Below are 25,158 nucleotides of genomic sequence, written 5' to 3' on the forward strand. Positions count from 1 at the left end.
GTACCCCTGATCACTAAAAGATTTTAGCCTCAAGACTAGTTTTAGCCTCTCTTTAGTCAGGTGTGCTTGAAACTTTAGCCTCTTATAAAGAGACTAGTTTTAGTCCCTTGGATCCAAGCACCCTCTAATCTGTTCGAAAGTTATTATTGTTGATGACATGGAGTTTGAAGCTTTGAATCAAACGGAGACCGACGGTCCGACGATTGCTGGGAATAGAGTTTGAATCAATGTGCGATCGTGACGGTCGAGGGTACTGCATATATATTTAACGCTAGCGATCGCCACCGACGATCGCTACCTAAACAGCCCTGATCGCTATGGCAGCTGCCCCTTCTGTTGCCGACGGCCGAGACGGCACGGCGGTGACGGGCTCGGTGAGCGATGTGCCGAAGCTAACGGGCACGCATGAGTTCACGATTCGCGATTACAGCCGTACCAAGGGCATCGGCGTCGGCAAGTCGATCCTGTCGGAGCACTTCTCCGTGAATGGCCGGCGGTGGTACATCCGCTTCTACCCGGACGGCTACAGCACGGCGGACGGTGCGTGGATCGCCTTCTACGCGCAGACGCTCCACAAGCCGCAGCTCCGCCCCGTTCGCGCCGAGTTCAGCTTCCAGCTCCTCGGCCCCGACGGCGAAGTCCGGCACACGCGGCGATCCGATCGGGCCTGCAAGTACGACACCTTCTGCAACAGCTGGGGCATCCGGCGGTACATCACCCGGTATCAGCTGGAGAGCGCGGCGCTGGGCGCCATCCACGCCGACTCCATCACCGTGCGCTGCACGGTCACGATCCACCGGGCGCAGAGGAGGAGCCTCGCCGTCAACCGCCCGGGCCTCGTCAAGATGCCGCCGCCGCCGCCGTCCAACCATGGGGAGAACGCCATCAGGTTCCTCGCGAGCCGGAAGGCCCCCTTCGACGTGCGGTTCGAGGTGGACGGCGAGGTGTTCGAGGCGCATCGGATGGTGGTGGCGGCGCAGTCGTCGTGGTTCGAGGGCCTCCTCTACGGGCACGGCCGCGAGGCGGGGAAGGACGTGCTTCTCCAAGTAGGCGGCGGCATCGTTACCGCGGAGGCGTTCAGGGGCGTGCTCCACTTCATCTACACCGACGAGCTCCCCGGCGAGGCCGCCGGGGGGAGGGGGTCGTACGACGTGACGCTGCGGCTGTTCGCGGCCGCCGACTACTACCTGATCGACAGGTTGAAGCTGATGTGCGCGTGCAGGCTGGGCGACTTCATCAAGGACTCCACCGTGGAGGCGCTCATGGAGATCGCGGAGGCCTACTCGTGCAACGACCTCCAGCAGGCGTGCCGGAACTTCGCGGCGCGCAGGGGGCTGAGGTTGCTGCGTAACCTAGGAAATATACACAGCGCAATAAAGAAGAGGTTAACGTCCAGAGGCGCCACTCCTCCGACGACGAGGAGGATCATGGACGTGGCATCCACGAGTGGCGCTGAGTGAGGCTTTTCTTTTTGCTTGCATCATGCATGCATATGGTACCTATACTTATTAGGGTAACCTGTCAGTGTCAAACATTATGATACGTATATACACGGCTGTACAGCGCTGATCTGATCGATATAGCTAGTTTTGTTTTAGGTTGGAATGTTGAAACTTTAGGCCAATTGGTGTGCTATATATCAAGCTCTTTAAGCCTTTATACAGTTATAAGCTCTCGTTGTTGTGAGAAAGAGCAGGTCGTATCTACGGCTTAATTGTCCTGAGTTTGCACTTTACACTACACATGACAAGAATTTGTTTTCATATATTCTTTGTTTCTTGTTGGGTTGTGAACTTGTTCTATTGTTCTTTTTATACTGTTATGTTGCCAACGCGGAAGAGATTACAAAGCAAGCACAAAGAAGAAGAAACTACAAAGAGCCCTGGGCAAAGGGAAGAATAGGAATTTCAGTTATTAGTTACAGGGGTCTTCTCAGGTCGATCATCAGGTCAACTAACCATTCATTTTGCCCAACCCAATTATTGTGCACTTCAGCCACTTATCAGTTCCCCGAAAATAAAATTTTGATCAGTCGATTCCGAGCAACAGTCCATAGCCCCGAGGCCAAGACCGGGATCATGCAAGCAATAGATGCATCTCGAAGAGATTCAGCCAGGACCTTGTCAGGAACAGGGGCGGCATGGCTAGCTGCAACGTTGCCGGCATAGTCGAATTTTTTCACTGTTTTGACCTATTGTTTGGAGTTGTGCACAAAATAAACTTAGTTTAAAAAGATTTCACAATCTAATCCTTTTTAAAACGCCATAAACCGTGGCGTTTCTACCCCACTATGAAACGCCAGTCTACTGTGGCGTTTCCTAGCACCACCGTAACGCCAGTGTAATGTGGCGTTGCAACCCACCGCAGAAACGCCAGCCTTCTTGGCGTTGCAGCCCATCACAGAAACGCCAGGGGCCTCGGCGTTTCTTTAGACCAGAAACTGTCAAAACGTTTCCAACTTACACACAATATGAAGTTAGTAGATGTTCCAACTTGCTAGTTTGTTTCAGTAAAGATTTTGATTCCAACTAGCACTTCCCATACCATAGCATTCAACCATCCGCATATCAAAAGTATAAGTAGCATGACATGACAAGTTCACTAGTTCATAAAACTTGAAACATCATAAAACTTCATAAGACAAATTCACTAGTTCACAGTTCATTCTTCAAAGTACTTAAGCCAAATTCGTACTTTAAACTTGAAACTACATAAAACTCCATAAGACAAGTTCATACTTCAAACTACGTAAAACTCCATAACCCAAGTTCATACTTCAAACTTGAAACTACATAAAACTCCATAAGACAAGTTCATACTAGCATGACATGACACTAGTTCATACTTCATTTCCTCCCTCTCTTCCCAGCCATCTTGCCCTTAGTGACGTAGCCCTCTGGATTATTCTGCCAGCCAGGACGTCGGATGTTCCTTGAGCTAGCTCGACGTGTTTCTTCCGTCGCCTGAGTGGGTTGACTTGGATGCGGAGCATCTTCCATCCGCGAAGCCCCAAACTCAATGAAGTATGGATCCGCGGCCTCGTTGTCTGACTCCTCTTCTTCTTCAATCTCCGATCTCCCAAACTTGGATGCGGAACATGTGCTCGGCTAGAAGAAGCATGTGCTCGACTCGAAGACGGACGAGCGGAAGAGGACCGTGGACAGCTGGCAGACGGACGAGCGGAAGACTGCACATCTATCGTGTACTGCGCACGTGCCCTCACATCGGTGGACGAAAGACCGTGGCAAGAAAGTAAAGCCGCTAGTGTGCGGCAACGATTGACGACCTTCTACGCAAGGAAAAGATAATGACATGTTAATATGCTAACAAAGGTACGACAAAACAAAGGTTAACAAGGCATCAAACCTGCAGAGTAGTTCTAACAAGTCCGTCTGTTTGTGGACATGGGGCACGGCCAAGGACCACGTTACTATCGTTGATACATCTCCATAGCTCCATGCCCTGGATAAAACACATGTGACATACCACCCACGAATAAATGACACTTGTTCATATTTTAAAGGAGGGACGTACCACTCGGTCATGGAGAAGACCATAGTCAAGATGCGCTACAACTGTCTCCCTAATTGAATTGTTGAAGGCAGCATCAGCAGCCTCACTCGACAGCAAGTCCAAGCAATCGAAACGAGTCCAGACAGCCTTATGGATAACTTTGTACTCTGTACGCATCCACTACAAATGCCTTAAGTATGCCGCCTCGTCAGTGTCGGGTGTTTGATCATTTTCAACTCAATGTTGTCTCTGAGCATTCCAGATGTCCACCCAAGTCATGTGGTGCTCCTCCCAATTGATGATAGTCTTATTGCTTTGCCGGTTTGTCCTACAAAGTATTAGAATACTACATCAGTTTCATTTTTTCGTGTTAGACATTGATCAACAGGAGAAACACATGATACAAAATACTCACTTATGTAGCTTCACACTTGTCTCGACGTAATCCGGCGGGGTGCGTTGTTGTACCCCGAACTGCTTTGAAACACGATGAGGAAGATGCCACTCCACCACATAAAAGCATATCATCGGGCACCGCACACGCCAAAGATGGTGGTCACGAAGGCACATGTTGCTTAGAGGGAACTGCCTAAGTACCGTGTACGGCCTCCAATTGACCTACATAACAACAAGTTAGTCAACCATCCATGAAAAAAAATCAACAAATTTGATAAAGCATTTACCTGTTCGTAAGTTAGCATGTCAAGCTCGCTTATGTATGTCTTATACCGCCCCATAGCCGCGATACTCGTCCATTGGACATTAGCCCATGTGTATGCGATAGTGGGGTATCGCTCCTCATCCCCGTCAAATGGGTACTTCCAAGGTTCTTCCGGAGCAAGGCTGAAGTTCCGGCCAACAGGGATACGCTCCCACATCCAAACCTGTAGGGCCCAGACGAAACCTCCAAGACTGTACATCGGCTTACTCCTCATACATGCTCCATCCAACTACAGATTTAATAAAATGAAAATGCAACATATACCCATTTAATATAATGAAAATGCATCATATCCCATTGAATAAAATGAAAATGCATGATATTAAGCCATACCTGACGGTACAAGAAGGCTAGTGCCGCCGAACCCCAACTCCACTTAACATCCCAGTCACGAAGAGGATCCAAGAACAACCATGAGGCTGTGTCCCCAGTGCCATATGGAAACATCACTTGGGTCAAAAGATTCTAGAGATAAGCTCTCGTGAATCTCTCCACAACAAACGGACTAGCATCCTTTGGGCACCTGCGAAAATGTCTCTGTATCCAAGAGAACAACACACCGGATGGCCTAGGATCCTTCCTAGTTTCATCAGTCCATGGCTCAGGTTCAACACCAACCAATGTTGCAACCCGTTGTCTCCACCCATCTGACCTAACCTTCCCTGTAAGAGCCCTGCCCTCGATAGGAAGCCCGGTGATCATAGCAATTTTCTCCAAGGTTATGCTCATCTCACCAAGAGGAAGGTGAAAAGAGTGCGTCTTCGGCCTCCAACGGTCCGTAAGTGCGGTTAGGGCCGTGGCGTTCAACCATGGTGGTGTGCCTTTAAAGTTGAGCACAAATTGAAGAAGATCCGTTCTTCTAAAATAAGGCTCGTAACGAGGGTCATATAAAAGAGTTTCATTCGGGTTGTGCCCCCTCAAACTAAGTAGTGGAGGAACCTAAACAAACAAATGCATAATTTGTTAGTTGACTCAACTTGTTACAATATAAAAATCATGGAGTATAGAAAAATAATCATCAACACCATCATAATTACCTCTCCTCTTTCAACTAGCACCGCACGATGCTTCTGCTCGTAGTACACATCAAGACCCGGATATTTATCCGGCAGAAACATCCTACATAATATGAACAAAATTCTTACCGGCCTCTTCGAATAATATGAACTAAACCTAGGCATAAACCTAATGCGAATAATATGAACAAAACCTAGGTTATACCTATAGCCACCAAAAACTACACCTAGAGACACCATAAACTACACCTATTAACAATCACAAAATAAATTTTACTTCAAAACATACGTACACCTAGTGGAAGAAAAAGCTACACACATACAAAGTCATTGCAAAAACTAATTGGAGGGATTGGAGGAGCTTACCGACCTCTTCGATTTGCCCCAAAGAACCAACAAAACGGTTGGGGAGGAGGGAGATCGAAGGGGGGATCTGGAGGAGGAGGGAGAGCTTTTTCGTGGAGAGGAAGAAGGAAAGAACATGAGGTGGGCGAAGTAGAGGGCGCTGGGCAGTTACATAGCCCCCCAGAAACGCCATCGTCCTTGGCGTTTCAGAGCCCCCCAGAAACGCTAGCGTGCTTGGAGTTTCACATAGGCCCTGCAACGTCCAGTAGACTGGCATTTCACATAAGGCCTGCAACGTCCAGTGGATTGGCGTTTCCTTATTCGTCTGCAACGCCACGGTTTTTGGCGTTTCTAAAAGGGTCAGATCGTGAAAAAGTTTTAGATCGAGTTCATTGTGTGCATTTTTTTCGGCTCGTGGGTCAAAACAGTGAAAAAACCCGGCATAGTCGACGATGAGGTTTCTTTGGTGCGGATGGTGGGGTCGGGGGCTATTCCTTTGGGTTCCTTCTCAGGTTAGACATCCGCGTCAGTGACATGGGCTTCAACAGGAGTGAGGCATGTGGAGTGGCGGAAAGGGGCGGAGAGGAAATTGCATGTGTTGCTAGGAGAAGATGAACAATAGAATTTGCCAGAAGAGGGACGAGATCTGCGTTGAGTCACTAAGATGCATATGTGCATCCACTATTGTGTAACAACTAACGACACGGTGGCGAGGAGAGCTGCTGTCCTCGGCCTCGCGGGAGGCGGGTTGGTGGCTTGTGGAGGCCGGGGAGGTGGTCCCGGGTGCGCGGTCGCGGGAGGGTTTGGTGGCGGTGAGCTGCCTTGCGTGTTTGAGCTGGCGGCTTGGGCGAGGACGGTCGACATGTGGCCGAAGACGGTTTGCTAGACAGGCTGCTGTGACGACGGTTTCGGTGAGCTCCAAGCGAAATCCTTGCAAGACCTCGATCGTTGCCGGCGTCGATGGTGTCCTACGACGTCGTTCCCTCCTTGTAGGCGTCGTCGTGGGAGCCCCTTCACCACCTTTGTCACCTCGGTCTCGGGTTCTCCGCGTGGGCGGCAGTGTCCTTGGCTCACGTGTTTTGATGTATCGGTTTTCGACCAGTTTTCCTTATAAGCTGGTCAACTCTCTTCTTTTTAATGCAAAGGTAGAGCTCCTGCTGGTTTCTAAAAAAAGCAACTAACTTTTCGAATTAGGTGACGGACCTCTCGACGTACATGTACTAGCGTCATCTTTGCAATATTTGAGAACCTATCACTGTCATTAACTTTTTTTAATTAAAATAAGAGAGAATTTCTTTCCAAACAAATGCAGATGTGTTTCCATTATTTTGTGTAAAAACCAATGACTGACATAGTTCTGTGCAACTCGATGCTATCAGAACGGTGAGCATAGAGGATACACCTACATGGAAGATCAAAAAACCACACTCATAGCATTGTCAACCTTAATTTCTGTTAGCACAATCTTGCGGGAGGTTAAAATTTGATTTACTGCCAATAAAGGTGGTTCAACATTGATATAATTGACTTGTACCTTGATGCAATTTCTTCACTTTATTTACAACTTGAACTAAACTTCTACGTTAGCTAAATTGAAATATATGACATAAACTTTCTTAATCTACCAAACTGCATATAAACTTTTGTATGCCGACGAGACAACCACCTTCTAGTTAAGTGGGTCTTACAAAATATATACTATTCACAGTCATGCTTATGACATTTTGGCTTAGTGCCTTATAAATGTGGAATAGCACACAAGCCATTAAAGCATAAATGTAGTTGTTATTTGGTTATAGTCTTAGTGGTTTCCTAGTTATCCAACCTCCTCAAACTGTGCCTCTTCATAATCGCACATTCTAATGGAATCGTCATACTGTAAAGATTGTAACATTAGCACAGTGATAGTATTCGATCGCGCAACTGGAGATACCATATGCTCAGAATGCGGTCTTGTATTGGATAGTCATTACATTGATGAGAAAGATTGGCATAGATTTACCCCTTTAGCATCAAATGATGATAATTATGACCCTATTTCTATAGTAAAAACCCCAAATATTCTGAAATCAAGGCATAATTCTACAACAGTTATGAGATTAGAGAACAACATATTTGATCAACACAAATCTTTTCGCGGAAATATACAAAAGTGTGTTGATTTTTCTTCCCATCAACCCGACAATGCAATTCACTATATAGCTGATATGTCCGACAGGTGAATTCATATTCTTATGTACATTAAATTCAAATTTATTAATTACTAGTATTTATATATATATATTTCTATACAAATATGATTGTAATATTAATATATTGGAATGATCTATTATGTGTCCATGTGAACTTTAAGATAGTTAAAATATTCTTTACTAATGTGGTTGTTATCTTGACTTGTCCAAAGTTTATTATAATATATATTTATACTATAGTGAACACAAAAATAAACATAATTCGAATAAGAAGTGTAGCATAAAACTAGGTGAACTAATTAACCACATTATTTTTAGGTTGGGCATTGTGGATAACATAAAGCTTCAAGCAACAAATTTATACATGAAAGCAAATGATCTTAAGATATTTAATGTAAGGAAGAAACATTCTATTTGTGCTGCTTGGTTGTACATAGCATGCAGGCAAGCTAATAAGCCTCGAACTATAAAAGGTATGAAATTTATTATAGGAATATATGAACATTTTATCATACATTATCAATAATCTTCTTTGTTTCTATCTAAAAATAGAGATTTGCACCGTCACTAACGGAGTTACAAAAAAGGAAATTTCTCGAGCAAAATATTTACTAGTACAACATATTGAAGAGAAGAAAAGCGAATCCATGGAGATCAACAGTGTTCGTCCTAGGGATCTCGTGGTACGTATTTTCATAGTTACTTCATTACATCATAATATTTTTAGGAAGTTTGCCTAGTAGTTCATTTTTTATAGATGGTAGTAGAATATAAATGTGTTCAAGTAATAATTTCTATCAAAACTTTACCCTATAATTCACACTTTGTAGCGACGTTTTTGTTCAACACTTGGAATGTCAAACAAAGCGATTCAAGCAGCAGAAGAAGCAGCAAATCGAGTGCAGAGACTTGATATAAGGTATTTGTTATCAAATGCATAATTACATTACTTAATCTATATATTCATACATGCACAAAAAAGTGAAAATAAAATTAGTAATGAAAGGGTATCAATTGTGTTATTACATAATTTTAATATGCTCCAATTAACATGTTTATATTTTGCAATTGTATACATAATGATAAATCTATTATGCAGAAGGAATGCTATATCAATAGCTGGAACTATAATATATTTAATATCTAAATCGTTCATGGAACCACGTGACAAGGTGGCTATTAAAGGTAGTAGATTTTCATTGTATAGTATTTTATTTGTATGGATTATTTGCATGCGGTGAATATCTTCTCACAAACATAATTCTTGTTTTGCAGATATATGTTTTGTGGCCGGATTAACAGAAATTACCATTAGATCTTGTCACAAGGAACTTTATAATTATGCTCCATGGCTCTTAGAAACATACACAACACAACATGCAAAGGGAAAATAAGTATAGATTCCAACATGATGTCAAATGTCATATTTTATAGGAACTATGTTGTACCAAAATATATGATTATTGTTTAACTAGTTGGCCATCATTTTTTTTTGAATATGTACATTAATTATTTAAACCTTATTTATTTAATACAACAATTTGATATCTTAGTTTCTTTCATAAATATTGTTAACAAACAAAGAAAAACCCAGTCTCACCACTAATGGGTAGACATGTTAGTTTAGCAGGACCATATAACATCATATGTGTGAATAACACAACGAGAGGTGATTTTCTATGCATGGTAGTAGGTACACAGCCTTAGGTGTAATTGCACTTTTTTCTATATGAGGTGTTGGGTTTCAATGGCAATGGCACAAGTGCATTTTGGTTGTATAAAAATGACTTTTTATCACTTCTCTTTGTCTTTTTATTACCTTTTCGACACAAGTGCCTTTTCATTGTGTAGAAAGGGGTGTTTCTCACTTCACTCGGTCTTTTTTGCTTGCCTTCTTAGCATAATTGCATGTTTGCTTGTCTGCCTGGTCCAAAGTCATGATATTTTTGTTATAGAGTTATTTTTCATAGTCCAAAATAATTTACCAATTGAATTAGAGATAAAAATTAGGGCCATGTGTAGCTACCACCATGGGTAGCAAATTATTTACGATAACACAATATGAAATACTCTTTACAAGGAGGTTACCGGAATAGTCTGAAGCGGTTTGGCAGACACAGATTGTCAATTTCTTGGTCCTTTTTGATCCAAATTCTGAGCACTTGACTGCCTCTAAAACCTCTGATTCTGCGACTGTGTGTATATAGCTTCGCGCCTTGAATTGATAAAGTTTTGAAGAACAGCTTCACATTGAATAAAAATAGGTAAAGTAGAACCTTGCTTGCTTTGCAGCCATATCCTAAGCATACATTTATATTCAACATACAATATTCACAATAGAGATTCACATATGAGAAATGGACTATATATGTACGTACTTTTTGTTGGGGAACGTTGCATGGAAAACAAAAAAATTCCTACGCACACGAAGACCTATCATGGTGATGTCCATCTACGAGAGGAGATTTGGATCTACGTACCCTTGTAGATCGCACAGCAGGAAGCGTTATTAAACTCGGTTGATGTAGTGGAACATCTTCGCGTCCCTCGAACCGCCCCACGAGCCATCTCATGAACCGTCCTGCGATCTGCCCACGATCCGTTCTGATCTAGCACCGAACGGACGGCACCTCCGCGTTCAGCACACGTACAGCTCGACGATGATCTCGGCCTTCTTAATCCAGCAAGCAAGACAGAGAAGTAGATGAGTTCTTCGGCAGCGTGACGATCTACTCCTGCAGGGCTCCACCCGAACTCCGCAGAAATCCGATCTAGAGGTAAAACTATGTGGTCTAGGGTTGAGTTGCACGTGGCAAAAATTCTCTCAAATCAGCCCTAAAACACCACTATATATTGGAGGCTTTCCTTGAGGACCAAGCCCTCAAGGGGTGCGCCGTCCAGGGAGGAGGAGGACTGCTCCTCCAATTCGGTTTGGGAAGGAGGAGTCCTCCTCTTCCTTCCCACCTCCCAATTTCCCTTTTTCTTCATCTTTTCTTTTAGAATTTATTTAAGTGGCGCCATGGGCCCCTTGGGCTGACTCCACCATCCCACTAGGGACTTGTGGCACCACCCGATGGCCTTGGGCTCACTCCCGAGTGGGTGGGCCCCTCCCGGTGAACTCCCGGAACCCATTTGTCACTCCCGGTACACTGCCGGAATTGCCCGAAACTTTCCGGTAACCAAATGAAACCATACTATATATCAATCTTTGTTTACGGACCATTCCGGAAACCCTCGTGACGTCCATGATCTCATCCGAGACTCCGAACACCATTCGGTAACCACACATATAACTCAACTATACTAAAACATCATCGAACCTTAAGTGTGAAGACCCTGCGGGTTCGAGAACTATGTAGACATGCCCCGAGGCACTCCTCGGACAATATCCAATAGCGGCATCTGGATGCCCATATTGGATCCTAAATATTCTCCGAAGATCTTATCGGTTGAACCTCAGTGTCAAGGATTCATATAATCTCGTATGTCATTCCCTTTGTCCTTCGGTATGTTACTTGCCCGAGTTTTGATCGTCGGTATCCGCATACCTATTTCAATCTCGTTACCGGCAAGTCTCTTTACTCGTTCCGTAATGCAAGATCTCGTGACTTAAACTTAGTCACATTGCTTGCAAGGCCTGTGTGTGATGTTGTATTACCGAGTGGGCCCCGAGATACCTCTCCGTCACACGGAGTGACAAATCCCAGTCTTGATCCATACTAACTCAACGGACACCTTCGGAGATACCTGTAGAGCACCTTTATAGTCACCCAGTTACGTTGCGATGTTAGATGGTCACAAGGTATTCCTCCGGTGCCAGTGAGTTATATGATCTCATGGTCATAGGAACAAATACTTGACACGCTAAAAACAATAGCAATAAAACGACACGATCAATATGCTACGTTCATAGTTTGGGTATTGTCCATCGCATGATTCTCCTAATGATGTGATCCCGTTATCAAGTGACAACAGTTGTCTATGGTTAGGAAACCTTGACCATCTTTGATCAACGAGCTAGTCAACTAGAGGCTTACTAGGGACAGTGTTTTGTCTATGTATCCACACATGTATTTGAGTTTCCAATCAATACAATTATAGCATGGATAATAAATGATTATCACGAACAAAGAAATATAATAATAACTAATTTATTATTGCCTCTAGGGCATATTTCCAATAGTCTCCCACTTGCACTAGAATCAATAATCTAGTTCACATCAGCATGTGATTTTAACAAATCCAACACCCATATAGTTCTGGTGTTTTATCACGTCTTGCTCGTGAGAGAGGTTTTAGTCAATGGTTCTGAATCTTTCAGATCCGTGTGTGCTTTACAAATCCTTATGTCATCTTATAGATGCTGCTACTACGTGCTATTCAGAAATACTCCAAATATCTATTCTACTATACGAATCCGTTTTACTACTCATAGTTATTCGGATTGGTGTCAAAGCTTGCATCGACGTAACCCTTTACGACGAACTCTTTAACCACCTCCATAATCGAGAAAAATTCCTTAGTCCATTAGTTACTAAGGATAACTTTCACCGTTGTTCAGTGATTCAATCATGTATCACTCTTTGTACCTCTTAACAGACTTGTAACAAGGCACACATCAGGTGCGGCACATAGCATGGCATACTTTAGAGTCTATGGCTAAGGCATAGGAGACGACCTTCGTCCTTTCTCTTTCTTCTGCCATGGTCGGGCTTTGAGTTTTTACTCAAATTCAAACCTTACAACACAGCCAAGAACTCCTTATTTGCCTATCTATTTTGAACTCCTTCAAAAACTTGTCAAGGCATGCATTTCATTTGAAAGTTCTATTAAGCGTTTTGATCTATCTCTATAGATCTTGATGCTCAATGTTCAAATAGCTCTATCCAGGTCTTATTTTGAAAAAATCCTTTCAAACAACCTTTTATGCTTCACAGAAATTCTACATTACTTCCGATCAACAATATGTCAACCACATATACTTATCAGAAATTCCATAGTGCTCCCACTCACTTCTTTGGAAACACAAGTTTCTCATAAACCTTCTACAAACCAAAAAGCTTTGATCATCTCATCAAAGCGTATATTCAAACTCCGAGATGCTTGCACCAGTCCATAGAAGGATCGCTGGAGCTTGCATACTTGTTAGTATCCTTAGGATCGACAAAACCTTCTGGTTGTATCACATACAACCTTTCCTCAAGGAAACCATCGAGGAAACAATGTTTTGACATCCTATGTGCTATATTTCATAAATAATGCAGCAACTACTAACATAACTTCAACAGACTTTTAGCATCCTACGAGTGAGAAAGTCTCATCATAGTCTACTCTTTGAGCTTGTCGGAAACTTCCTTGTAAAAAGCCGAGCTTTTCTTAATGGTGACTTTTCACCATCATCGTCTGTCTTCCTTTTAAAGGCCCATCTTTACTTAATAGTCCTACGAGCATCAAGTGGTTCTTCCAAAGTCTACACTTTGTTTTCATACATGGATCCTCTCTCGGATTTCATGGCCTCCAGCCATTTGTCGGAATCTGGACCCACCATCGCTTCTCCATAGCTCGTAGGTTCATTGTTGTTCAACAACATGACCTCCAAGACAAGGTTACCATAACACTCTGTAGTAGTACGCGACCTTGTCGACCTACGAGGTTTGTAATTACTTGATCCGAAGCTCAATGATCACCATCATCAGTTTCCACTTCAATTGGTGTATGCGCCACAGGAACAACTTCCTGCGCCCTGCTACACACTGGTTGAAGTGACGGTTTACTAAACTCATCAAGTTCCACCATCCTCCCACTCAATTCTTTCGAGAGAAACCTTTCCCCGAGAAAGGACCCGTTTCTAGAAACAACACTTCGCTTCCGGATCTGAGATAGGAGATGTACCCAACTGTTTTGAATATCCTATGAAGATGCATTTATCCGCTTTGGGTTCAAGCTTATGAGACTGAAACTTTTCCACATAAGCATCGCAGCCCCAAACTTTTAAGAATGACAGCTTAGGTTTCTCCAAACCATAGTTTATACTCTGTCATCTCAACGGAAATACGCGCTGCCCTATTTAAAGTGAATGCGGTTGTCTCTAATGCATAACCCATAAACAATAGTGGTAATTCGATAAGAGACATCATAGTATGCCCCATATCAAATAGGGCGTGGCTATGACGTTCGGACAGACCATCACACTATGGTATTCCAGGTGGCATGAATTTCGAAATAATTTCCATATTGTCTCAACTGTGTACCAAAACTCGCAACTCGGATATTCATCTCTATGATCATATCGTACACAGTTTATCCTCTTGTGACGACGATCTTCACTCTGAAATAGCTTTGAACCTTTCAATATTTCAGACTTGTGATTCATCAAGTAAATACTCCTGTATCTACTCAAGTCGTCAGTGAAGTAAGAACATAACGATATCCACTACGTGCCTCAGCACTCATTGGACTGCACACATAAAAAATGTATTGCATCCAACAAGTTACTTTCTTGTTCCATGTGGTATGATTTTGCATGTCTCAAGTGATTCAAAATCAAGTGAGTCCAAACGATCTATCTGCATGGAGTTTCTTCATGCGTTTATACCAACACGTATGGTTTGCATGTCTCAAACATTTCAAAAATGATTGAGTACAAAGATCCATCAGCATAGAGCTTTTTCATGCATTTTACACCAACATGACTCAAGTGACAGTGCCACAAGTAAGTGGTACTATCATTATTACTTTGTATCTTTTGGCATCAATATTATGAACATGTGTAACACTACGATCGAGATTCAATAAACCACTGAAGGTAATTATTCAAGCAAATAGAATAACCATTATTCTCTTTAAATGAATAATCAAATTCCAATAAACACGATTCAATCAAGTTCATGCTCAACGCAAACACCAAATAACAATTTTTTTGGTTTAACACCAATCCCGATGGTAGAGGGAGCGTGCGATGTTTGATCACATCAACCTTGGAAACACTTCCAACACTTATCGTCACCTCGCCTCTAGCTTGTCTCCGTTTATTCCGTAGCTTTCATTTCGAGTTACTAATCACTTAGCAATCAAACCGGTATATAATACCCTCGTACTACTAGGAGTACTAGTAAAGTAGACATCAATATCATGTATATCAAATATACTTCTGTTGACTTAGCCAGCCTTCTCATCTACCAAGTATCTAGGGTAGCTCCGCCTCAGTGACCGTTCCCCTTATAACAGAAGCACTTAGTCTCGGGTTTGGGTTCAATCTTGGCTTTCTTCATTAGAGCAGCAACTGGTTTGTTGTTTCATGAAATATCCCTTCTAGCCCTTGCCCTTAGAGCGGTAACTGGATGCCCATATTGGATCCTACATATTTTCCAAAGATCTTATCGGTTGAACCTCAGTGTCAAGGATTCGTATAATCCCGTATGTCATTCCCTTTGTCCTTAAGTATGTTACTTGCACGAGATTTTATCGTCGGTATCCGCCTACCTATTTCAATCTCGTTACCGGCAAGTCTCTTTACTCATTCCGTAATAGAAGATCCTGTGACTTAAACTTAGTCCCATTGCTTGCAAGGCTTGTGTGTGATGTTGTATTACCGAGTGGGCCCCGAGATACCTCTTCGTTACACGGAGTGACAAATCCCAGTCTTGATCCATACTAACTCAACGGACACCTTCGGAGATACCTGTAGAGCACCTTTATAGTCATCCAGTTACGTTGCGACGTTTGATGCACACAAGGTATTCCTCCGGTGCCAGTGAGTTATATGATCTCATGGTCATAGGAACAAATACTTGACACGCAGAAAACAATAGCAATAAAACGACACGATCAATATGCTACATTCATAGTTTGGGTCTTGTCCATCACATGATTCTCCTAATGATGTGATCCCGTTATCAAGTGACAACACTTGTCTATGGTTTGGAAACCTTTACCATCTTTGATCAGCGAGCTAGTCAATTAGAGGCTTACTAGAGACAGTGTTTTGTCTATGTATCCACACATGTATTTGAGTTTCCAATCAATACAATTATAGCATAGATAATAAACGATTATCACGAACAAAGAAACATAATACTAACTAATTTATTATTGCCTCTATGGCATATTTCTAACACTTTTACCAACCACATGCTTGCCATAAATCTCATACCCACCAACATAATTATGTTTTTATGTGAAATGGAAGAAATTTAACAAATTTTTGTTGGGGAACATTGCGTGGGAAACAAAAAAATTCCTGCGCGCACGCAAGATCTATTCATGGACCTGCATAGCTACAAGAGGGACAGTCTGTGTACATACCCTTGTTGACTGTTAAGTAGAGGCGTTAAAACGCGGTTGATGCAGTCGTACGTTTTAACCTCCAAGTTCCAGCGTCGAACGATCCATCCCAATCCAGCGTCGAACGGACGATACCTCCGCCTTCAGCACACGTGCAACACGATGATTGATACTTGTGATCTGTGTTGGGTTTTCCATGAAGAAGAATGGCTTATCATAGCATAATGTGGGTAAGTATTTCCCTCAGTTATGAAATCCAGGTTTGTCGAATCAATAGGAACATCAACAACAACTATCTTCATCGGCTGGACAGAAAAGAACAAATAACTTGCACCCAACATGGGCAAGAGGGTTGTCAATCCCCTTGGTCTCGTTAGTTGCAAGCAAGTGAGGTGTGTAGATAATTGTAAATTGCAAAATAAAATGAAAATAAGTAAATGGCAGCAAAATATTGAAGGTTTTGTAAATATATGGTGAATAGACCCGGGGGCGATAGTTTTCCGTAATGACATCTCTCATGAAAACACCATAGAGTGGGTAAACAAATTACTGTTGGGCAATTGATAGAAAAACAAATAGTTATGCAATATTCACGGCAATGATCATGTGTATACATTACTGGAATTAGAGGATTTGCCAATAGCCATTTCTTTGTCGTCTGCCGGCTGATGACAAAGAACAACTTTGCCATCAGTTCCAGAAAACAGATGGCAAAGAATTGACTGATGGCAATGTTTATCTTTGCCATCAGCCAGTTCTTTGTCGTCAGCCAGCTGAGGGCAAATACCCGGAAGGAGGACGACAAAGAGGTGCCTGATGGCAAAGTTTATGTTTTCCATCAGCGAGTTCTTTGTCGTCTGCGAGCAGATGGCAAAGAACACGCCGACAGACGGCAAAGAAGATGACATCCTTTGCCTTCTGCAAGCGGACGACAAAGAGGGTGGTTCATCTAACGGTCGCTTACCCCCGGCCCCACGCCCTCTCTCCCTCTCTCCCCCCTCTCTCTATCCACCCACACACCGCATGCATGGCCTCTCCCTCACCACTGCAGACCCCCTTCTCCTCCACCACCATCGCAGATCCATGCGGTTGGCCACCCCTCGTCGGACCTCCTCCCTGCACCGGCCATCCTCCCCGCCGACGCCCCTCCCCGCAACCGGCGCCCCTGCCCCGCCCGGCACCACCTCGCCGGTGTCGGCACCCCAGTCGCTAGCGCCGCCCCGACGCCCCCGCACCCTGCCGGCCCGGCGCCCCGGCGCCCCGGCCTCCTCACACTGCCGCTCCGGCGCCAGACCGCCCTAAGGTGAGTTTTTTTCTATTTTTGTTCCTTTTTGATATTTAATTGTTATATTAGACTATATATGTAGTTTAGTGCTAGGTTATATAAGATTAGATTAAATTAGGTTAGTGATATGTTTTAGTTAATTAGTCATAATTAAAAGTAGGAAATAGATGAAGAAGAAAAGAAGAATAAGTAGAAGAAGGAAGAAGAAGAAGAAGGGAAGGAGGAGGAGGAGAAGAAGAAGAACAAGAGGAGGAGAAGAGGAGAATAAAGAAGAGGAAAAAGGAAAAGAAGGAAGAAGAAGAAGAAGAAGAAGAAGAAGAAGAAGAGGAAGAAAAGAAGAAGATGAAGAGGAGAAGGAAAGAAGAAGAAGAAGAAGAGGAGAAGGATAGAAGAAGAAGAAGTAGTAGAAGAAGAGGAGAAGAAGAAGAGGAGGAGGAGAAGGACAGAAGAAGAAGAGGAGGAGGAGAAGGACAGAAGAAGAAGAAGAGGACGAGAAGAGGAGATTTCATTAGCAATATGATTTTTTTCATTGTTTGAACTATCAATGCTTTATGTGATGTGATGTCCTAAAAAAAATTCACTCGGTAAAATTTATAGGCTTTGTGCTATTTCATCTCCTTGGACTCATCATCGTTGAAGTTTTTGGTCCGTGATCCCGCTGTTGTTCGACTACTAACTCTACAGACGTGGCTGAGCAACGAATACACCTTCACCTCCTACGCTCTTTTAATCATGTCACTAGATTTCATTTTCATGCCACGTGGCGTAACCTAGGCATCTCCCATCCGAAAGGGTTGCATCAATAAATATGCATTCAGTTGCATATTTATCACCCTAACTCATTCAGATTGTCCAATGATTTCCACGGGCAGACCGAGGATGTGTACATTGGGTACGTTCTCCATGCTCTACCTCATTCCAAGACAAAATATCGGCAGCGCCTCCCCGTTGTTCTCCGGATGCACATTCTCTCGGCTTTTTGCTGAGACGTATATTTGGAGAACAGCGGGGAGGTGCTGCGAAATTTTGTCCCGGAATGGGGTAGAGCATGGAGAACATACTCACTCTACACATATTCAGGTGGGGTTAGGACCTATCTTTACCTACTAGCATGTAGGTTGCATGGACGTAATAAAATTGACAAACTAGATTAACTGGTGTCTTTAGCAGCTAGGCAAGAGGAGTGGTCGTGCGTGGATGTACATGGGTCACACTAGTCAGAAAGAGATGACCAAATAATGGTTTATAAAATCCAAGTAGTTTGTGAAAGCCACATCTGCAAATGGTCAGACAACAAACTGGTGTCCCTGTCCGAGGTGCGACAACTATAAAAAGAGGACAGAGGTTGTAATGATTAAACACCTGTAGAGGAGGGGTTTTAAGTCTGATTATATGGTGTGGAAATTTCATGGTGAGTCTAGACAACGCACCAGAGCTGAGGTGGTTCATCGTTGCATCGACGAGCATGGTACCTGGATAGAAGACATGGTGCAAGACTTTGATGATGCTTGGGATTCGGACTATGAGATGGAGGAATCTGCAAAGGCCTTCTATGAAATGTCGGATTCTTCAAAACGTCATCTCCACGAGCACACCGAGCTTTGTCAGCTGGATACAATTGCACAAGTAATGGCTCTGAAGGCTCAATTCAACTTGGGAAGAGAATGCTACGACGCCATGATGACACATTTGGACGCTTTCTACCCAAAGGACATGCCTGCAAACTGTTGGGGAACGTCGCATGGGAAACAAAAATTTTCCTACGCGCACGAAGACCTATCATGGTGATGTTCATCTACGAGAGGGGATTTCCGATCTACGTACCCTTGTAGATCGCACAGCAGAAGCGTTAGTGAACGCGGTTGATGTAGTAGAACGTCCTCACGTCCCTCGATCCGCCCCGCGAACCGTCCCATGAACCGTCCCGCGATCCGTCCCACGATCTAGTGCCGAACGGACGGCACCTCCGCGTTCAGCACACGTACAGCTCGACGATGATCTCGGCCTTCTTGATCCAGCAAGAGAGACGGAGAGGTAGATGTGTTCTCCGGCAGCGTGACGGCGCTCCGGAGATTGGTGGTGATCTGATCTCGGCAGGGCTCCGCCCGAGCTCCGCAGAAACGCGATCTAGAGGTAAAACCATGGAGGTATGTGGTCGGGCTGCCTTTGAAAAGTTGTCTCAAATCAGCCCTAATTGCTCCATATATATAGGAGGAGGGAGGGGAGGCTTGCCTTGAGGCTCAAGCAGCCCCAAGGGTTGCACACCAAGGGGAGGAGGAGTCCTCCTCCAATCCTAGTCCAACTAGGATTGGAAAGTGGAGTCCTTCTCTCCTTTCCCACCTCTTTTTTTTTCTTTTCTCTTTGATTTTCTATCCTTGGCGCATAGGGCCCTCTTGGGCTGTCCACCACCCCACCAAGGGCTGGTGCGCCACCCCCAAGGCCTATGGGCTTCCCCGGGGTGGGTTGTCCCCCCCCCCCGGTGAACACCCGGAACCCATTCGTCATTCCCGGTACTTTCCCGGTAACTCCGAAAACCTTCTGGTAATCAAATGAGGTCATCCTATATATCAATCTTCGTTTCCGAACTATTCCGGAAACCCTCGTGACGTCCGTGATCTCATCCGGGACTCCGAACAACATTCGGTAACCAACAATATAACTCAAATACGCATAAAACAACGTCGAACCTTAAGTGTGCAGACCCTGCGGGTTCGAGAACTATGTAGACATGACCCGAGTGACTCCTCGGTCAATATCCAATAGCGGGACCTGGATGCCCATATTGGATCCCACATATTCTACGAAGATCTTATCGTTTGAACCTCAGTGCCAAGGATTCATATAATCTTGTATGTCATTCCCTTTGTCCTTCGGTATGTTACTTGCCCGAGATTCGATCGTCAGTATCCGCATACCTATTTCAATCTCGTTTACCGGCAAGTCTCTTTACTCGTTTCGTAATATAAGATCCCGCAACTTACACTAAGTCACATTGCTTGCAAGGCTTGTGTGTGATGTTGTATTACCGAGTGGGCCCCGAGATACCTCTCCGTCACACGGAGTAACAAATCCGAGTCTCGATCCATACTAATTCAATGAACACCTTCGGAGATACCTCTAGAGCATCTTTATAGTCACCCAGTTACGTTGCGACGTTTGATACACACAAAGCATTCCTCCGGTGTCAGTGAGTTATATGATCTCATGGTCATAGGAACAAATACTTGACACGCAGAAAACAGTAGCAACAAAATGACACGATCAACATGCTACGTCTATTAGTTTGGGTCTAGTCCATCACGTGATTCTCCTAATGAAGTGATCCAGTTATCAAGCAACAACACCTTGTATATAATCAGAAGACCCTGACTATCTTTGATCAACTGGCTAGCCAACTAGAGGCTTGCTAGGGACAGTGTTTTGTCTATGTATCCACACATGTATATAAGTCTTCATTCAACACAATTATAGCATGGATAATAAACGATTATCTTGATACAGGAATTATAATAATAACTATATTTATTATTGCCTCTAGGGCATAATTCCAACACAAACCTGTACCAGTCAGACAATACTTCGTGTACTTAAGATGCCCTATGAGAAGATATATGCCTGTGAGAAAGGATGTGCCTTATTTAGGCTTGAGTATGCAGATTTGAACTATTGTCCCATTTGCAAGTCTTCCAGGTATGTTGTGGTAGACAACAGTATGGGTGAGAAGAACCAGACCCAAATCCTAGTTAATGTTCTTCGGTATATGCCAATCATACCAAGCCTTCAACATCTTTTCATGGTCGAAGAGATGGCCAGACAGATCACATGTCAAAAATTGGGAAAAAGAACCAAACTAGATGCATATGGGAATAAGATGACGGTACACACATCGGATGGGGAAGCGTGGAAGGACTTTGATGCATTACATCCGGATAAAGAGGCATATCCAAGGCATCCTCGAGTCTGTGTCGCCACGGATGGGTTCAATTCCTTTGGTACGATGGCAACCCAATATAGTTGTTGGCCTGTATTTGCTATTCCACTCAATCTCCCCCCGGATAGATTATGCAAAGAAAGAACATATTCCTGATGTTGATAATTCTAGGGCCCAACTATCAAGGGTAGAATATGAATGCATACATGCAGCCGCTTAAGGATGAATTGCAAGAAGCTTGGGATAATGGGTTCAAGACATACGATGCCGCTAGAAAAGAAAACTTCAAAATGCATGCCTGGTACATGTACTCGATGCATGACTTGCCGGCGTATGCGCTATTCTCTGGCTTGTGTGTGCATGGAAGGTTCCCATGCCCCACATGCAAGGCACCTCTTCAGTTTCATTGGTTGTCGGCGGGTCCGAATATTCTTTCTTTGACTTGCATAGACATTTCCTGAATCCTCACCATCAGTTCAGAAAAGACAAGACGAACTTTACCAAAGATAAAGTTGTCAAAAACTCGGCACCACCTTCATTGACAGGCCAACAGATCCTGGATCAGTTAAATGCTCTCGAGCCTGATCCAGAGTGTACAGGGTATTTCAAGGGGTATAATTCCGAACATGCCTGGACTCACGAGACATGCTTGTGGGATCTGCCGTACTTCAAATTCCTCCTCCTTCCACACAACATCGACATGATGCACACTAAAAATAATATTGTAGGTGCCATTTTTGGTACATTATTCGTCATAGAGGGGAAGTCAAAGGATAATCCTAGGGCTAGAGTCAATCCAGAGACTCTATGTCATAGACCATTACAAAACTTGCGACAATCGAAAGGATAGTAGAAGTGGTCGAAGCCAAAGGCCTGGTTCAATCTTGGAAGGCTAGCTATGAGAGAAATTAACTTGTGGGTCAAAATGTATTTGATGTTCCCCGATGGGTATGCAGCGAGCCTTGAAAAATTGAAAATATTTGGTCTCAAGAACCATGATTGGCACATATGGCTTGAGCGGGTAATGCCGGTAATGTTACGTGTCTTCTGTGTTCTTTATGTGAAAGAACTATCGCCTGGCATGGTAGATGACATGGAGGAGTTGGCATTGGAGTTGCTCTGCAAGTTAGAGAAGATCTTTCCCCCGGGCTTCTTTAATCCAATGCAGCATTTGATTTTACATCTCCCGACCGAGGCACGATTGGGTGGGCCCGTGCAAAATCGTTGGTGCTTTGCAACTAAGAGGATGCGGAAGACGCTTCGAGCAAAATTTAAAAATAACCGTAGAATTGAAGCATCGATTGCCGAGGCATTCATTACTGAGGAGGTGGTAAACTACATGACATCACACTACGAAGCCACAAATCTTCATTTGCATAATCCAAAGTCTCGGTACAATGATGGCTACCCTAAAAATGGTGGATCCAACCTCAGCCTATTCAAATGGAAGCTCGCACCAGCCGGTGCTTCGAAACCAATAACGTTGGATGTGGAAGATTGGCGCACCATTTCGTTGTATATCTTCAACAACCTAACAGAAGTGCGACCGTACATCGAGTAAGTTCTCGGTACATTTTTCTGCAACTTCTAATTCCTTTGAACTTCTCTTATTCCTGGATATTTGATACAGTCGACACGTCGCCAAATTCTCAGATGGAACGGCGATCCAAAAGATTAGAGGCGGCTATCCCGGTGTCATCTCTTGCTTCAAACAAACGGTAATTATCAATAATGGACCATTTCATTTCTTGGTCTAATTTGTGGCTAATGCAACAATCATTTCGTATTAAACTTGTAGGCTAATTCAGAGTCTATGAACACCGAATTAAGACAAGCCGCTAATGGTTTTGACTATAAGGTCCGTTCATTTGAGAAATACAACATCAATGGGTATCGCTTTCGTACATTTGGCAAAGAGCTATCTATGCCCGACCAAAAATCTTCAAATTGTGGTGTATATGCTATTGCGAAGGAGGTACCGAGTATTATGGAAGAGTTGAAGCAATTTATGAACTTCAACTCTATGGTGAAAACCCACCGAACATCGTAGTCTTCAAATGTTATTGGTTCTAGCCGAAGGGGAGTAGAAGGACTCATGAACATAAAGGGCTAGTCGAAATCAATCAAAGCACACATTTAAATGTTCCCGATGTTTGTAATACGGCTCATCAAGTGACCCAAGTTTTCTATCTACCGTGGGCCTGCCAAACTAATAAGAATCTGAATGGTTGGGATGTTGTTTATGAAGTGCCACCACATGCTAGACCACCTCTCCCAAATGAAGAGGATTATGAACCTCACATTTACCCAGACACATACGACGGAGAATTCTTCCAAGAATCAAGTCTTTCCAAGAAACATTTCAAGAACCACTCTACTTCACCCCAGAACATGGAAGTAGACAACAAAAGTGAATCCGACTTCACCCGTGAGCCATAACTAGCAGAGCCGGAACTAGAAGAGGTTACTTCTGCGGATCACCTATCAATGCTTGACCGATTGAAAGTCCTTCCATATGTTGATGCGAGTGAACCAGATGAGCACGTCATTCATGATGACACGCATTATAGTGATGATGATGATGCATTTGTTGATCCGGAAGCATATATAGACGATCAAGACTAATATTAGTTTGTATGCATCACAACTTAAAATATATATGTACATATTATTATTCATGTCAGGTATTCAATTTTTTTTATGTTGTACTAATTTATTTTACTATTTATCATGGCAGGTGTTGAAAGATGGTTGGCGCGGGTCCAGATCGCTCGGCAGGTACTTCTTTGTCGGTGCCCCGCAGGAGGGGTCCTTCCATTCCACCCCTATCTCTCCAGAGAATGTTGACAGAATGTCTGGGGACACCCGCGGGGGCTTCTTTGTCGGCGTCGTTGCCCATCGGGAGATGAGGTTGGGTAGGGTAGAAGGCGAAGGGTACAGTACATGTCCACAGGAGAGGTAGGCGGACTGCTATGCTGTCCTCGCCGCCACCCCCAGCTCATTCACCCGAGCACATGACTACTAGGTTGGACCCAGGAGCCTTAGGTCAATGGGCCTTCGGCCCATGAGACTCTGGTTCTAGAGGCTTCGGCCCACGAGACGCCTGTACCAGGGGCTGCGTCCTAGGAGACTCCCGGCCCAAAGGCTTTGTCTGTATGGGGTACCTGTCCGGATTGAACCGAGGGGCCGGTTCGCGATGCTGATGGTGGCGGGGATGAGTGTACTGATAGTGAGGGCGAGGTGGTTGAAGGGGTCACCGTGTACCAGCGTGGTACTACACGTCGCCCGGCAGGGCTGGCGACCTGCGAGCAGAGGCCGGTGATTAGGCCTGAAGGGGAGAAGTAAGTGCATTTACTCTTTTTGTACCTTTTGTCTTCAAGTTTCTTCAAATATTTAATGCGTTGACCTTGTCATACTGCACGGGTTGGGATCACCCCCTTGGAGTCCGTAATCCAAAAACAATCCTTGGTGTGCTTTGTCGGCAAAATTTCCCTAGGTTTGTCACATTGCCCAGTGTGGGTGAGTTCCTACACTAGGATTTAGCTGGGAGCACTACAAGGCTGCCGAGGACCCGCCGAAGGGGATGGTCGACGATGTCTTGTTCCACACGAGGGCCGAGATGGTGATCAACAACTTTTGGCTAATTTCTCCTTTTACACAATCTAAAATTAACAATATAGCTAGTTATTTTACTAATCAGTGTTGTCTCTATTGATTGCAAACCTTCTACAGGTGTGAGGAGGGATATGAGGAGGCGACGGCCAAGGTTAACGAGGCCGAGTGCAAGCGGCTATTACAGAACTTACACTACGAGGCTCGGCCGCACGTTGTTCGAGACTACTACGCATCGCGTAGTATTAAGAAGGACAAGT

At 44.0% G+C, this 25,158-nt stretch overlaps 2 protein-coding genes across 2 annotated transcripts; both read left to right on the forward strand.

The window, feature by feature from the left end:
• Positions 1 to 317: 317 nt before the first annotated feature.
• Positions 318 to 1,460, forward strand: LOC123428805 (BTB/POZ and MATH domain-containing protein 2-like). Its single transcript, XM_045112945.1, has one exon. The coding sequence runs from the start codon at positions 318 to 320 to the stop codon at positions 1,458 to 1,460; it is 1,143 nt and encodes a 380-aa protein (XP_044968880.1).
• Positions 1,461 to 6,259: 4,799 nt separating this feature from the next.
• LOC123428806 (transcription initiation factor IIB-like) lies at positions 6,260 to 9,258 on the forward strand. Its single transcript, XM_045112946.1, has 6 exons — positions 6,260 to 6,407; positions 8,000 to 8,260; positions 8,340 to 8,470; positions 8,618 to 8,706; positions 8,887 to 8,972; positions 9,063 to 9,258. The coding sequence occupies exons 1-6, from the start codon at positions 6,260 to 6,262 to the stop codon at positions 9,179 to 9,181; spliced, it is 834 nt and encodes a 277-aa protein (XP_044968881.1). The 3' UTR covers positions 9,182 to 9,258.
• Positions 9,259 to 25,158: the final 15,900 nt, after the last annotated feature.

The sequence above is a fragment of the Hordeum vulgare genome, chromosome 2H, assembly GCF_904849725.1.
Source record: "Hordeum vulgare subsp. vulgare chromosome 2H, MorexV3_pseudomolecules_assembly, whole genome shotgun sequence".
Classification (NCBI taxonomy): Eukaryota; Viridiplantae; Streptophyta; class Magnoliopsida; order Poales; family Poaceae; genus Hordeum; species Hordeum vulgare.